A 16,625-nucleotide genomic window follows, 5' to 3' on the forward strand; every position below is an offset into this window, starting at 1 on the left:
GGATTCTGTAAGTCTCCTCTAATATATAAAAATTCCTTTGGAAACTTCTTTTATCTCTATGCTCCCCATGATATATATTAGCAAATCATCCTCCAAGCATATGGCCCACTGATACTTTTCTAAAGGGTCTCATAACTGAGTTTTTACTAAACAGCAATACATCACCTTTTCCTAACAATAGTTGGCCCCCTCAGGATCCTTGTTTCCAAACTACCTTGGAGGCTTGTGCTATCCCTACCCTCTCCCAACTTGGAAGTATATAGTCAGTCACCTGTCACAACCCCAGTGCAGCTCTTTCTGCCCATGGGTCCTGTCCCCATGCTTTAATAAAATCACCTGGTTGCACCCAAGACATCTTGAGAATTCTTTCTTGGCTATGGACTCCCAGCCCCAACACTTCTACATCAATTTAATTATACACCTGCCATGCTCCTAAATATACTATATCTGACATCCAATAAGGATTCACTAAATGGCAGTTATTCTCTCTTTCATCATCATCATCATTATTATTACCATTGTTATTTGTATCTACAATGTAAAAGAAGCAACAAACTGGAAAAGTTCCTAAAGTTATTCATTCTGGACCCAATTTCGGTAGTGAGATGTCGTGAGCTTCATGAAGGACAAGGCAAAAAAAAAAAAAATATTCCGATGAAGGAGAATATTATGGTCTATCCTAAGTTTCACTGGTTCTTAATCTTATCCTTTCATCAACAAGGTAAAAGTCACTGGTGTTTAACAAAGCAAGGGATCACACAGCATTTTCTTTTTTTAAAAAAATCTATCCAAATTGTTAGATTTGTTAAAAAAAAAAAAAGTTAAAAAAAAATCATCACCATTTGCAGCTGTAAATGTCAGTGACTTGGAAAATGGGATCCTGGCGTAGAAGTGTTTTTACCAGTGGAGAGAAATTAAACAATGTATTAGTTTATGTGCCTGTGTCTCTGTGCACCCATATATAGGGATGTGGAGTTATTACATCCATTATGAATCAATTTTTGGTTCTAGGTCTTCACAGAAAAGAGTCGAAATCAGAGAGCAAGAGAAATAAATCACCAAAGGCACCACGCCTTCCATGACTTACCCACACACCGGGGTTCTAGACCATCCCACTGGGCATTTGCTTGACAAGTAAGCTTAGCGCTTCCTTCTAGTCTGTACCCATCATCACAGGTAACCAAACACATCGTCCTATAGGACATTTCCCCTGTAGAACAGCTGATGCGGCCATGTTTGGGCTGGCGGAGATGAGGGCATGTTCTTACTATATAAAGTGAAAACAATTAGGTCACATTTTACTAAATAAAGACAAAAATTAGAAGTTTAATAATGCCTACACATTGCAAGCAAGAACATACCTTTTCTTAAAATGGCAAGGAGTAAGTAATGCACCACCATGTTCTGAGCTAGTGTGAGACAATTAAAAACATGTGTTTTGTCAGGCGTGCTGCCCACGCAAAAGCACTGTGCTCAGCCAGCCACCTGCCCACAGGAGGGAAACTTGAGTTATCTGAGGAGTCTGGTCCTAGATGGATGATGACACCTGTAGATTGGAGGTGGCTGACAGTGGGAGGTATCTGCAACCCTCAGCTGGGCTTTTGCTGTGATTTTCCAGAATATGATCGAACAAAAAGGAAGGAGTCTTTTCCAGCACTGAGAATCAGGTTCATGATTAACTCCATTCTCAGATCTCATGGGCATATGGGCATATTCTGGGTCTTTTAATGTTCCCAGCCTCTGAAAAGCTGTCCAGCCTCTGCAATCTTAAATTTCAGTACCTTCCTCCCTGACCGTAACTCTGGTCCTTTTAGCTTTTTAACCCAAGACACTTACTGCAAATCCTCATTCATGATGCCAATGTTGATGTATGGGTTAACATTGTTTTGTTTGTGTGTTTTGCTGCTATGGCAAAGATGGCCAGTTGCCAACCCAATAACATTCTCCCAGTTTTATTCAACATAGACTACAAAGAGCTAGAAGGTAATAACTGCTTACCTCCATCACAACAAATGACAGCCAATGATATATAGGCTGTGTGGGATGTCTGGAAAAGCTTTTAAATGGAGACTTTTTTTTTTAAAGACTTAGTATGAAATTTTATTTTTTTATTTAAATTCAATTAATTAACATATAGTGTATTATTTGTTTCAAGGTAGAGTTCAGTGATTCATCAGTCTTATATAAAAGCAGTGCTCATTACATCACATGCCCTCCTTAATGTCAGTTAATGAAGACTCTTTCAATTGAGAGTACTTTCTGCCATCTCCTCCTCTTTTGTCCTGAAATATGGACGTGAGGGCTAGTACCCCAGCATATTACAGTATAAATATAGGATACTATTACAGGATAACTATCATGCACTAAGATGGTAGAGCAAAAAAATTAATGAGCTACTGCACCAATTTAGGATTACCAGTTTCTCTTCTTCTTTTAGATGAGATAAAAATAAACTCTTAATTGGTTTTGTTATTTGGGTCTTTGATACCAGTAGCTGTACATAATTCCTAATTTCCTGTGCCCAGCACCCATTCACTTTTCCTTTGCTGATTTCCTAGGGAAAGATCTCTCCCCCCTATCAGTTCATGGGATTTGTGTGTGCTCCAGCCCTGCTCAGAGGTAGAGCGCGTGTGGCCTAGGATCACATTTCCCTGGTCTGGTAAGTGAGCAGATACGACTGGTGACATAATTCCTCTTTCTATTAGCTTCAAAAATCACAATAAGAGAGCAGTTAGAGGGTATTTACTAGGCCCTTGATGCTGGAAATGCCCCTGTGCCTCAGTCAGGCTCAACACCATCAGCAGAAGTGCCATGGGGCGTCCAGAGAAGCATGTATTTTCCCAGTACTGCTAATTCTAGCTCGCTAGCTTCAATACAAAATCAGAGAAGCTCTAAGAGGGCATCTTACTGCTCCTGCCTCTGCAGGCCCCCAAACAGCATCTGTGCTCTAAGGTCTCCTGGCAAGATTTTTCTCACTGCCCAGCTCACCAGAATCCCATACTGCCTCTTAGGGTCTATCTCAATGAATCCCATGACACCCTATATTCCTGTTTCTGATGATCTCTTAGGAAGCCCAAGGCTCCAAAGCTATCCCTCAACTACCAGGATCACCCCCATGTAGTTCAAATCTTTTTTTTTAAAGATTTATTTATTTATTCAGAGGGGGGAGGTGGGCAGAGACATAGGCAGAGGGAGAAGCAAGGCCCCATGCAGGGAGCCTGATGTGGGACTTGATCCCCGGTCTCCAGAATCACACCCCGGGGCTGCAGGCGGCGCTAAACCACTGCGCCACCGGGGCTGCCCATGTAGTTCAAATCTAATTTACAAACTCTTGCACCTGTCCTCTGGAATACATGATCAGTCTTCAGTAAATCTTCTCATATCCTAAACTTCACTTATTGTCTTTTCTTTCACTTTCTTACCCTCATCAAAATCTTATTGCCTCTTATAGACAAGGCCTACAGGTGAAAGAGGTGTCTTTGTTCTTTGTGCCTTCCCAGAGTTTTCTCTCTCCCTTCCTCTTTTCTTTCTAAAACCCTTAAGCTCCCCCAAAGTGTCATATCCAATATTCAACATCTTTTCTCTCCCCCTAATCATCTGCTGACCTCTGGGCCACTTCTTATTCTTCGAAGATTTTATTCTTTCAGTTTCTGTCTCTGTCTCTCTCACACACACACATACACACACACTGGTGATTCATATATTTTATCTAGATGATCATTATAGTATCCAGGAATCCTATTCTTCACTTCTTCTCCAATAACCATATCCTTCACCCTATCTCAGCCCCGCTTCCACTGCCTTATCCTCTAGATCGGGCCGTCACCACTTAAGCATCCCACTCTGTGACAACAATCTCCTATCTTCTTGGATCACTCCTTCAAGGGCTTCAACTCCATGTATTTCCAGATCCCCTACTGGGATCTCAAATCTATTGTATGTTCCTGTAGATAAAAATCATCTCTGAAGAGTTGCTCTTTCTACACTTCTTTTCCTCCAGTTCTAGCTTAAACCTACTCTGTTCAGGATTTCTAATCAGGGGAAGGAGGACAAGAGTGAAGGAAAACGGAAGTGGGAGAATAAGAAAAGAGGAGAAGAAAGGTAAGAGAAGGGGAGGGAAAGTTAGGTAGAAGAGAAGAAGAGGAGGGGAGAAGAAGGAAAAATGAAGTAGGGAGGGATTGTGCAGAGAAGGGAGGAGGAAGCTGAAGAATGGGGAGAGAGAGATAAATTAAGAAGAGGGGGAAAGGAGAATAAAGAGCAGGGGGTCGGGGAGGATGCAGAACCCCATGGAAATTTACCCTTTCAGTCAGATGGCATGTACATCCCTATCATGAACAGAAATATGGACAGAAAAAGCGCGTTCCTGTTGGATATGCCAAACGGTGGTCACATACACTCATTTGCTCACAGATATAATCCTAAAAACACCAGACATAACACAAAAAAACAAAAATGATCTTTACAGAAGAGCAAAGTTTCATTATCAACAATAGCATTTCAACAACACTAAAGACCAGAGGATAACATAGCAATCTAGATATTTTTGAACAAAATCATTTGGGACTCAATTTTGGAGGGAATCTGGATAAGATGTATTTTTCTTTCTTCTACATTTCTCTATTTGCCAATTTTTCATATCAAGCATATATTTGTAATGAAAGCTTAACCTTGTAATAGTTGGGGCAGGATGTCTAGAGCATGTTCAACTGAAGTCACTGTTTGGCAGGACCTATTCTAAAGGAATTATTCAAATGATATTAGTCAGCAGAGCATAAATATTGGGTGCAATAAATACATATTTAGGGGATGCCTGGGTGGCTCAGTCGGTTAAGCATCTGTCTTCGGCTCTGACATGATCCCAGGGTCCTGGAATCTAGCCCCACATCAGGCTCCCTGCTCAGCGACACCCTGCTTCTCCTTCTCCCTCTGACTACCACTCCCCCTGCTTGTGCAATCTCTGTCAAATAAATAAATTTTAAAATCTTTTTAAAATAACAAAAATAAAAAATCAATATATATTTAGGATTGAGTATTCTTAGAGAAAATTCAAGAATCAGATTAAGGGTTAAACCATAAGCCGTAGCCTTTCAATCCCTGATATGACTTGGATAGAAGTCAACTACTAATGACAGATGAGTAGACATATTTTCCCTTCCACATCTTGATGTTTATTGAATGTGTCCATTGCATAAGTAGAATCATTGTTGAGTGCATCAGATGCATAGAAATATTTTGCCTTCCACATTTTGACTATTGTTGAGTGTGTCCATCATACGCAGCACAGTGCCAAGTGCCAGGTGAACAGATAAATTCCTATGATCAATACATACATAAAATCTGGAAAGCCATATTAACAACTACTTTTAGGTTTAGTAAACTGCTGAAATCATTTCAGCTTTCCAATTCAAGATGAAATGGATTTGCAACATCTCTCAAGAGTACTGATAGTAAATTAGAGTTGGTGTTTCATACACATACAAATTATATTGCTTCTCAAATGTTGGTTTCAATAAACTTTCATTGCTCCTCTGGGGAAACAAAGCATATGCAAGAATTCCTATTTAGTCCTTAAACATCCTATATTCCTTTTCAACCAAGAATGTTTTTAATAGAAACAGACTTATTTATTAGTTTCAATTAAAAATGTTTTATTTCAACAAGCTGAAAAATTCTGCAATAAGTGTTTCTTGATGTACATTCATGTTAAAGCAATCCTTACATTTTATTTGGCCTTTTTAGAAAATAGCAATTTAGTCTCTCAAGAAAACAGTCTACTTAGAAGTAGACAATGTGAGAACTGCTCTGGTTCTGATTTAAAGACTAATTAGATTTTTCCCCAGGTAAACAGCTCCTGTCAATCTTCCAATTGCAATAAAATCTATATTGAAAATAAGACAAATCTAATATTAAATGCAGGATTCTCATTGTTTAAACCATTTTCTGAGGATAAATATTATCACAAAATTTAATTTACCATGATGTGGTTTAGCAAGTTCTCATTAGGAAACCACAAAAAATCCTTACTAGTTTAGAAATAAGTGTATAGTTCCAATAAAATTGAAAAAGAATATAAATGCTTAATGATGAATACAGAGTAGGAATAAGACAAGCTTATTGAGTATTATTTAACACTATAAAACATTAACAATGCAACATGAAATTTGTAAAAGGCTTTATATTATACACTGATCTTTCATTTCTGTCTCACTTTCAGAAAGATTTTCAAGAAAAAGATAACTGTTCCTATGACTAGATTTAAATTAGGTCTATAAAATACTACTTTTTCTATGTTACCACCCTGAAACAGAATTGAATCCCCATGCAGCTACCATATTTCATTGAATCCCAGATGCCTCAGTTATGACGCACAACATTACTGTATGTGCCACTAATAAAGAAATAATAATATCTAGGAAAAGATTTAATGCCACTGATTTTAAAGTGCGTCTTAGTTTTTAGAGATGTTAAAATGTAGGGGAATGTGCTTTTGAATTAATGAAATATGGTATATATTTCAAAGAACAGTATCTCAAGTAACTAAATTCACTAATGATGAGCCAGAGGAAGGGATTAAGTATCTTCATTCAGGACAGCTTTGTACACCGGTAAGTTAAACAATAGCTTTGGGGATGAAACTGAAACTACCTTAGAAGAGCCATGATCCTATAGCCTCTCTCCTTCGATTAAAATTATTTTACTTATATATCAACTGAAATTAAATAAATAAGAAAGAACAAGAATGCTTTTTAAAAATGCATAATGGGAAGTGACACAGGCAGACCGCCAATTTATCTATTTATCAGTGCACTTATCAAGATGTATATTTGTCAAATTCAAGTTCTTGATCATTCACCAGAGGTATAACCAAGGACTGAGAGGAAAAGATACATTCTGTGCTCATGAAGAACTCACAGTCTTGCAGAGGTGATAGATAAGTTGATTAGTAAAAGTTAAGTGTATTGGTTTGTATTATAACACATTGGTTAAGCTGAGAAATAGGCTGTGAGAATCCCCTTACTGTAGGCCAGGTTAGGGTTGGTCAAAAGAAGAACCTGCCCTGGATTTTACAAAGTGCAAGGGAAGCAGTGGTCACTGTATCCAGACTCAGTGATGGACAAATGCAGACAAGTCCCATGGGTTCCAGCTTGTCTTTGCTCGCCTCTGTTCCAAGTCCCAACTGCTAACTGTGTAGACCTAAGAAGGCCCCAAGCTCACTGCCAGGTTCTTGGCTGTAGAGCCATGGGGTGTGGTTACACCCAAGCAGAGCTTCTCTTAGACCTCCTAACACATTTCCCCTTTAGAGTTCCACCCCCGCAGCTGGGCAGACCTGGTCTCAGATTGAGTTGGTAGTAACACCCGATGCTCCAGCTTCTCTTCTAGATCTTCAGTTTGCCAGCTCTTCCAAAATTGGGTAAGGTCTGATTCCTAAAATAAATCCCTTATCCCACAACACTCATGGTACCTGTGCTTCCCTGACTGACCCTGACACACAGAGCACAGAGGCTCTAATGAGGGCAGAACAGATTCGTGGACGTGCATACAGAAGTTAGAGGCCATCCATCCAAGCTGAGAAGCCTGATAACAGCAGAGGGTTTATATCTAGGGACCGAGAGCAAAGGCAGGGCCCTCAGACACTCAAAGTTGTGGGAACAGCTTGTCAAAGGATGGCTTCCTGAGAGGACACTGCCACTTCTTACCGCGTTAGTGTAGGATCTGAGGCCCAGGGTACGTATAGACTATGGAAGGTAAAGAGGCAGGGGTCATATCTTATCCTAAAGGGGCTGTCTACCTGCTTCTCTCACTCTTCTTTGGAAGGCCAGTACGTGGAAAGTTAAAATGCAATGTCTTCCACCCTCTGCCATGAAGTATTTGGAAGAAGGGGTAGAGATCTTACACAGAGCTTACCAAGTGTTGGCTTTACAGGAGGCTTCCTACGATTAATTCTCTCAGTAATGGCATGTTGGCTTTTTACCATTCGAGATTGCAAGATGGAAAATGTCTTTCCTTGGCCTTCCCACATAAACAGTAGCTTGTCTGGGTTTGGAAATCTAGGGTCTGATTTTTTTCCCCTCAGAATTCTGGCAACATACTCTCATCCTCTCATATCTACAATGGCTAATCAGAGGCTCAAGTCTGATCCTTTTGCCTCTGTAGGTAATGTTACTTATTTCTAACTGTGAAACAGGGACAATTTTCTGTTTTCCTAGGGCATTCAGAGATTTCACTGAGATTATTTCCAGACATGGATCTGTTTTCAATCTTTTTTTTTTTTTTCAAAATAGCCCTCATTAAGTGATGTTAAGCTGAATATCAAAGATTTTACTTGTGTGTATTTTCAAGATTGCAGCTCGGGGATATGTTCTCCTTCATGCCATTCTCTCTCTAGGTTCCTAACATGAGAAGAAGAGTCTATTTCCTGGAACTATTCACATGTCACTTTATTTAGTATTTTTTTAATCTTTGAAATTGTGCTCTACTTTCAGAAGAGTTTCTTGAGCTGGTTTTCTAACTTATTAATTTGGCTTTTAACTATGGCCATTCATTGTGTTCTATAACCTTTTCCCCACTCCCTCACCCCTTGCCCCCGAGAAGTCCTTTTGTTTTCAGATTTTTCCCATTTCTTGGAATCCTGGCCTTAGTTACCACTGTGACTACCTTGGAATCTCAGTGATTCCATTTGATCCCCTTTTCTTTCAGGTCCCCCTTGTATAATTTTGCTGATTTCTTCTTGTTTTGTAGATACAGAGAAGAGAATGGCTTGGGACTTGAGTCAAGCAGGTTCGTATTTACGGATAGGGTCCATGCTGGTAGCTGATAACTGCAGTGGTGGTCTCCTGGGGTTCACAGATGACCTCAGAACCTGAGTGGATCACCTTCCCTGATGAAAGGGGAGAAAGCTCCCTACTGGACTCTAGGGAGCTGTGTGCTGTGGGGTCCTGGAGCAATCAAATCCCAAAGCGTACTGTTAAAAGATGCCTGGGGGACATGGTAGGGGTGAGGCTGCCAGATGTAGCAAAACAAACACAAATGAGGAGAGTCAGGTAAAACTGAGTTTTAGAAAATCAACTCCTCATTTTTAGCATAGTAAGTCCCTAATCTTGTATGAGCCTTACTTATCCTAAAAACTGTTGTTTGTCTAAAATTCGCATCTCACTGGCTGTCCTGTGTTTCATCTGGCAACTGTAGGCAGAGGGTAAATTCTCAAGTCCTTTGGCTTCTTAGATAACCCTCTCTTCCAACTCTACTTGTGAAACCTTAAGAAATTGTCCAGGGACACCTGACAATTCATGATCTCAGGGTCATGAGAGTGAGCCCCCCATCCAGCTCTGCACTCAGCAGGGAGTCTGCCTGAGATTATTTCCCTCTGCTTCTCCCCACTATTCACACATGCTCTCTCTCTCTCTCTCTCAAATAATAAACCTTTTTTTTTTTTTTAAACTGTACTTATTTAAAAAAAACCTTAGGAAGTTGTGTGTGCAGGAGATCCTAGGTATGGCAAGAGTGGAGGTGAACTAAAGTACCATTCTTATTTGTTTTTTTCTCTTTATTTGATGTGGGAGCCTTAGGTTCTATTCAAGGTACCATCTCTGTATCAACTGGCCTGACTAGGCTCTTTGGGATCTCACTTTAGCAAATTCCCACTTTCTGTAGCATGCTGTCTTTCTGAGCAAAGGCTGGAGACATACAAGTTGGCTCACTGCTCACGTTGCAGGACCCTGGTGTAGTTCCCAGTCCTCCAGTGACATTAGTCATCAAAGCCCTCATTCCAACCATTCCAAGACTCTCCTTGGCAACCTATCTTGGCTGCTTGAAATCTGAGGTTTGGGGTAACCTGTCCATTTCCTTCCCAGGAAGCCCCTTTCTTTGCTCTTTGCTTGTTCATAAAAGAAACATAGAGGGCATAGTTTATGATGATGTGGTCAATTGAACTTGGTAGTCCTGACTTCAACTGTCCTATAATTTTTTCTCTTTCTGTGGTCTGTGGTCTATGAAATTACAAGAAACAAAGAACTCAACTGGTCCATTAAAGTTTAAGTCGAGGAAATCAAGCAAGGCAATCAATAAACAATGTGAACTGGCAGTTTGCATACCTCTGCAGGAGCTCTCTGAACCGGACCACAAACCATTGGGTAGACACAAGAGGATGCTGCTTCCCACGAGGTCAAATCCAGGGTGACATCGGACCCCACAGGCTGCATTGAAGTGGTTGTTACAAGTGTTCTGGATAAAGTAACCGTTTTCAGGAGGCCTCAGGGCAGGGCAGTGGACCACTAACATTTACAGAAAGAAAATAAAGAAGCAAAATTAGCCTTTGAAGCAGCCTCCTTTTCTTTGTTTGTGTAAGAGGACATTTTATACACACAGCTCAATTACCCACATCATTCCTATTTACTGCATTTCAATTTCTAAGTGCATATTTGGAAGAAAAAGCCTTATATCTCACTCCTATTAGGTATGCATTTACTTCCAATTATATTTTTTAAACAAACTAAATATTATCTTTTAAGTTTAAAAATGTTTTGTTATCTAGGTGTATATGAGACTTTCCAGTTCTTGATCTTCATATGTCACTAGCTATTTTCCTTCTTAATTAAGGTGACATGAAACAAAGAATAAGTCAAACAAAGTATGTCTGCTTCAAATCCCACAGCCTCTGGTACATTGACAGGCTAATTAAATAGTTTTAACTTTTTATATGAGTAACATCAAGATACTTTATTCATAAAAATATTCTCTTTAAATGGATTTAAATATCACTAGAGCCAAAACCCAGCTCATGTGTTATCAAATTTGTTATTAGATTTGTAGCTTTTAGATTCATCTTAGATCTTTTTCAAGTACTAAATTTTTCTGGTTTCATGGTTCTAACCTCCTGGGGGTCTCAGATCCACTTTCTCTGGAGCAAGATATAGGTCTATGCAATGATAAGAAATGTTACTGAATAAAAACAAAGAACTTCTCCCAAATAAGATTAGAGAAAGGAATACTAAAGATCACTTAAAATGAATTGGATGGAAACACTGGCATCATTTCTCTCAAAGAGATCAGCTTTTATATTTCTTATTTGCCAAATGTGAGAGACTGACCTTCACAGGTCTGGCCGGATGCCCGATATCCCTCCTTGCAGACACAGTCTTCCGGGGATGTACTTCCAGGTGGAGAGGTGTGATTTTCATCAGGACATGGAAGGCAAGTACTGAGTCCTCCTGGAGAACCTTCTGGTTTGTACGTCCCAGACGGGCAAGCTGTGGAAGTCCATTTTACATTAATTTATGGCACATGAATTGATAGTTAACAGCATTTTTGAGACTAAGTAGGCAGAAAAAAATGCAATGAATATCTTTTCATAGAAATAATAGTATAATTCAAACAAAGCCAGAGACAAAGATTCTTTCTGTAAGAATGATGTAGTTTTGAGAGTTTTTTTCCATTCCAATTTTTATTTAAATTCTAGTTAGTTAACATATAGTATAATATTAGTTTCAGGAGTAGAATTTAGTAATTTTCACTAATATATAACACCCAGTGCTCATCACAAGTGCCCTCCTTACAGCGCATCACCCATCTAGCCCATCCCCACCCATTCCCTCCATCAACACTCAATTTGTTCTTTGTTAAGAGTTTCTTATGGTTTGCTTCCCTCTCTCTGCCCCCACTTCCCCTGCGTTCATCTGTTTTGTTTCTTAAATCCCACATATAAGTGAAATCATATGGTATTTGTCTTTCTCTGACTGACTTATTTCACTTAGCATAATACACTCTAGTTCCATCCATGTTGTTGCAAATGGCAAATATCCTTTTTGATGGCTGAGTAATATTGCACTGTGGGGTGTGTGTGTGTGTGTGTGTGTGTGTGTGTGTGTGTGAGTGTGTGATATCTTCTTTACTCATTCAAGGAGTGATGTAGCCTCCAAAGTCCCACAATGAGTTACAATTACAACACAACACAGCATGAGATGTCTGGGCTTATTTGTGGGGGAAAAAATAGCAACGCACCTTGGGAACTAAAAGGAATCAGTGATATGTGACATGTGAAAAAAAACTGAATAAAAATTGCTGAGTCCATATTCTCGTGACCTGCCCTGTGCAGCCCCACCACCCCCACAGCACTCCTGCACCCTCTCCCAGCAGAGGAGAACTACATAAGCAAAAAGCACTGAGCCCACTGTTTCTATTCAAATCATGTGATTAAAGACAGGAGAAAGTGAAGAGTTTGAGGGAAATAATCCAACTGCTGGGAAATAGGCCCTTTGAAGAAAAAAGAACTAAGACTCTGCTTTCCTCAGCTCAGAGAAAGGCACACAAAAATAGTGAAGTCAGCATCTAATTGACCTTGCTTCATACCCTCCCTCTGCACTGACAAAGTAGCTTTGAAGCTGTAACTTCCTCTCTGGAGTTATACATCAATAAAATAACTCAAAATTGAGAATTCAAATAAAAAAGGAAATTGCAGAACAGAGGGACTGGCAATGCTCAGCTAATTCAATGTGGCACTGTCAAGTATGCATTTGAGTATTTAAAAACAGTAGCACCCAGTAAGGTGTGCTTATAGGATGATATTTATATAAATTGTCTCATTTAGTCTACACAGTATTAGTAAGTAGTATTAATGATATTGTTATTAATAAATGCATTAATTTTCTTAGTATTATGTCCATGTTAAAAGATGAAAAATTAAGGCTTAGATTTTTAGACTTGATGGAGGTTACTAAGTAGGTGATAGAGCTAGAGCCTTTTTTATACTTAACATTGATTTACTGCGTTTTTATAGCAAAAAATTCAAAATTACATTTACATTTTTTAATTAGCAAGTCAAATGTTTTTAAGTGGTAGCACGCTCCTTTCCTCTTCCTTGTTGTCAATTTGTTTAAGGCTTGTTTCTGGGGACATAAGGTCTGACTTACTTATTTATTACTCTTATCATTTTGGTCTGGCTTATTTTGTTTTTTTATAAGGAATTTTTTAAAAGATTATTTATTTATTTATTCATTAGAGAGACACAGAGAGAAAGGCAGAGACATAGGCAGAAGGAGAAGCGGGCTCCCTGCAGGGACCCTGATGAGGAACTGGATCCTGGAACTCTAGGATCATGACCTGAGCCCAAGGCAGACGCTCAACCACTGAATTTATCCAGGTGCCCCTATAAAGGATTTTGTTAAGGTTTACAACAAAATTGAGAGGAAGGATAGAGCTACAATATTAAAGCAAATATTTATATGGCATTTACTATGTCCCAGGAAATGTTTTATATATTTTTTAAATATTATCTTTTTAATCCCCTTAAAAGCCTATGAAGTAGTTAGTATTATTAATCTCATTTTATAGAGGAGAAAAATAAGGCAGTAAGTAAGAGGTTATAACTTGCCGAAGTTACATTGAGTAAATGGCAGAGCTGGGATTTGAATCTAGATAATTTTTATCGAGTCCATGTTCTTTACCACTACATGTGCTGTGCCTCAAAAATCATCCAGGCAGGTCTCTTGGATGTTAAAATCCTTGTATTAACCACTATAATAGGCTAAAATAAGAAAAGACAAGATTCATAATATAATGTAATTATCAGAAAAAAATAATCATGCTTCTGCAATTCTTGATTATAAAATAGTTATAATGGTATGTGACCTATGAAAAATACTTCAGCAGAAAGACAACATTGCATCCAAGGAGAGAACCTATTTGCTCACAGGTTTACTGGCAATAGGATCCCCCCAACTCTGTAGGACAAGCTAAAAGTAGACATCGAAAGCCTCAAATGGAGCTTTCCTTTTGATAAAGCAAGTGCTTTATCAAAAGCACTTTTCCTTAGAAAGGAAATTTCTAAGAATTTGACCCACATAAAGGTAAGTAAACATGTATGTATAATTGTTGTTTACAATTGCACATTCTGTACTGGCTATCAACACAAATGTCAAGAGATGAGGAGTTTATTAAATTTTTACGACACATTCATCCAGTGGAATATTAGCCACAAAAATAACAATTCTTGACATAGAAAATCATCCAAATTATGTGGTCAAGGGTAAAAAAAAAAAAAGCTGGTTTCAAACACTATGTACATTATGTGATCCTTTTTTGGCTTATAAGTACATATATAAGAATTGAAGGAAATGATCTTTAAGGCTATATTATTAAGAAATAATATCTATATTCCTGGTAGAATTATGAGACTTTCAGGTTCACTTCTGTTGATCTACATTTTCTAGTTTTGCTACACTGAATAGGTATTACTTGGGCAAAAACAACGAAAAGTAAATTAAAATTTTATGTAAAAGAAAGTCATTGTTCCCAATGCTATATTTCATTTCATGGTTACTAGTTCTCTGACCTCAGAGATCACTTTGATTCCTTCTTCTCCCTCTATCTCCTCCAATATCCAAATGAAAACCATGATGTTTGGCTTTTACTCCTTAAAAATCCTCATTTCCCCCTCCCTCCATCAGCATTGCCCTCTCTTAGATCTGGACTTTCCATCTCTCATTCAGGCTTTTACAAGCCCTTTACTGATCCTTCAGCCTTCAGACCTGTTCTTTATTCCACCATGAATGTTGCTGCCTGAACATCTTCCTAAAATATAAATCTGATCAAATAACTTTCTACTTAAAAACCGCACCACCAGGATGAAGCGCTCTCTCTTCACTCTGACATCTAAGGACATCTTTGATCTGTCTGTAACCTTCCTGTACCTCTGATACAAGGGACCTGTGAATTCTGTATCTTGGTTAGAATCTGCTTCAGAATCAAGGAGAGCCTATTCTTGCACCACACCTCCCCTACCTCAATTTACTGGACTGGGGAGTTTGAACAATTGCTTCATTTCTCTGAGACTTGGTTTCTTTGTGTGTAATATCAGTAGTACTTCCCTTATAAATTTTGTTGTTAGGATTGACCTAAATAATATAAGTAAAGCAACAATGTCTGGCGTGTAGTTAGCATTCAGTAAATTTTTAGAATAAGGTCCCCAACTCTGAACTTTCTCAATAAAAGAGACAATTATACTTCCTTTCTCGAGTTGTTGCACCTGGCAGATGCTCTGATAAATATCACCTCTTTTTCTTAACTTCTACTTAGCTTCTGCCTTTGTGTATGCTTTCCTTTTTCTGAGTGAACCTCCAGCAGCCTTCAAGACTAACTCATTCTAGATAGCTCCTCCAACTTTTTCAGATTTTGTTGCCTTAATTTCTGAGGCCCCAGAGTACATTTCCCTTACCTCTGTTCTGGCACATGTCACACTGTATGTAACAGATGCACTTGTCTCTTTCTCTCAGTAGGCAACATGTTCTTGTATGTTCAGAGAGGCTTCCAGTGATCTGACCTAGTCATTAGCCATCCCATTTCCTGATCAACAGTCACTCAATCAAAGAAGGGCAAGGGTAAACAAGCTCTTTTGGAAGGCAGAGGTGGGCCTAATGTGGAGGAAGGACTATAGTCAGAGAGAATAATAATCGAGTGAAGTGAAAGAATGCTAGACTTGGGGTCAAGACAACTGAATTGCAACCTTGGCTCTTCTACTGGCAAGCTATATCGTCCCTGGCAAGTGATTTTCTTTTCTTTTCTTATAAAATACAGACGTTACAACTAATGATGACTATGGCTTTTTCAATTTCTAACATTTGATGATTCTATAAATAGAATAATACTAGAAAGTAAGTTAAAGAAGTCTTCCATATGAGCAGTAAGATTCTGTTTACGGATTTTATAATTTATTTGAAAATATTATTACATAAAAAAGGAAGCAATCTTAACAATATTATCTTCCAAAATGTTTTGAGTAATCAAGAGTTGACAACACTGGAGAACAGTGTTTTGGATAAAAATATCCAAAAGTACATTTGGAAACGTATTGTGAAATTCATAATGATAATGGAAAACAGACTTTAGGAGAACTATTTAAAGGCATTGCACAATTCTAGTGGGAGAGGTGTAATCAACTTCTTTGATACCCAAGGGGGGGTGGGAAATTCCTCATCTAAAACCAAGCAAAAGTTGAAAAGACGAAATAAAACTGTGGTTTGAGCAAGTTTCACAAGTGATGGTAAAGGGCTGGGGGTATGTTCTTTTCTTTTTAATATGAAATGTTTCCTTCCTGGAAATGTACCCAATATTGTTTCTTAATTGCTCTTTTAGTTGTTGGTAAAATAAGCACGTTCTCTTTTCAGAAACATCTTGGCGGTTATCAGCTACTATTACTGGAAGTGTGATTCTTGAAGTTATGTTGTGCTAATGTTAGTTTTTCTTCGGCTGACAGTGCAATTCTTTGACTGAAATAAATTAAAACGTCAACCACTTTGGAATTTGTGAAATACAAAGAAGCCTCCATTCTTTCTAATCCATCTTACTCACTAATTTGTTAGATGACTATTTTAGTTAATATAAATAGCATATATTATACAATAACAAATATTTTATAAAATTCCTTCATACACATAATCCAAGATTAATTTTTTAAAATTTGTTAAGTATTAAGACCTCTTTTCCTTGAACAATTCCTTGAAAGGCTAGTAAGTTCCTTTGAAGACTATAGTGGTAAGGTAGCTGCATTACACAACTACAAAGGTGCCTATTCAGATAGATTGTAATGCCATTCAAGAGACATGCAACTCAAAAGCCCTAGTTTCTGTTCTCTC

At 38.4% G+C, this 16,625-nt stretch overlaps 1 protein-coding gene and 1 long non-coding RNA gene across 10 annotated transcripts in view; one reads left to right on the top strand and one right to left on the bottom strand.

Moving 5' to 3' along the window:
- The window catches only part of SVEP1 (sushi, von Willebrand factor type A, EGF and pentraxin domain containing 1), a 182,151-nt gene that overhangs the window by 114,464 nt on the left and 51,062 nt on the right, over nt 1-16,625 (bottom strand). For all 3 annotated transcript variants that reach the window (XM_077912880.1, XM_077912879.1, XM_077912878.1), the window contains exons 4-6: nt 11,088-11,246; nt 10,092-10,271; nt 1,088-1,267 (exon numbers count right to left, since the gene is read on the bottom strand). In XM_077912880.1, the coding sequence (XP_077769006.1) occupies nt 1,088-1,267; nt 10,092-10,271; nt 11,088-11,246 (519 nt within the window). The remainder of the gene's footprint in view (nt 1-1,087; nt 1,268-10,091; nt 10,272-11,087; nt 11,247-16,625) is intronic.
- LOC144322646 (uncharacterized) overlaps nt 1-16,625 on the top strand; it is a 41,738-nt gene that overhangs the window by 11,585 nt on the left and 13,528 nt on the right. Inside the window, exons 2-4 of one of the 7 annotated variants that reach the window (XR_013388299.1) lie at nt 2,559-2,659; nt 8,740-8,778; nt 16,158-16,282. This is a non-coding gene — a long non-coding RNA (uncharacterized LOC144322646). Of the gene's footprint in view, nt 1-2,558; nt 2,660-8,114; nt 8,155-8,634; nt 8,779-10,001; nt 10,318-16,157; nt 16,283-16,625 lie in introns of those variants that run through there. The other 6 variants (XR_013388303.1, XR_013388301.1, XR_013388305.1 and 3 more) reach the window with 6 other exon arrangements.

Source organism: Canis aureus, chromosome 10, assembly GCF_053574225.1.
Source record: "Canis aureus isolate CA01 chromosome 10, VMU_Caureus_v.1.0, whole genome shotgun sequence".
Lineage (NCBI taxonomy): Eukaryota > Metazoa > Chordata > Mammalia > Carnivora > Canidae > Canis > Canis aureus.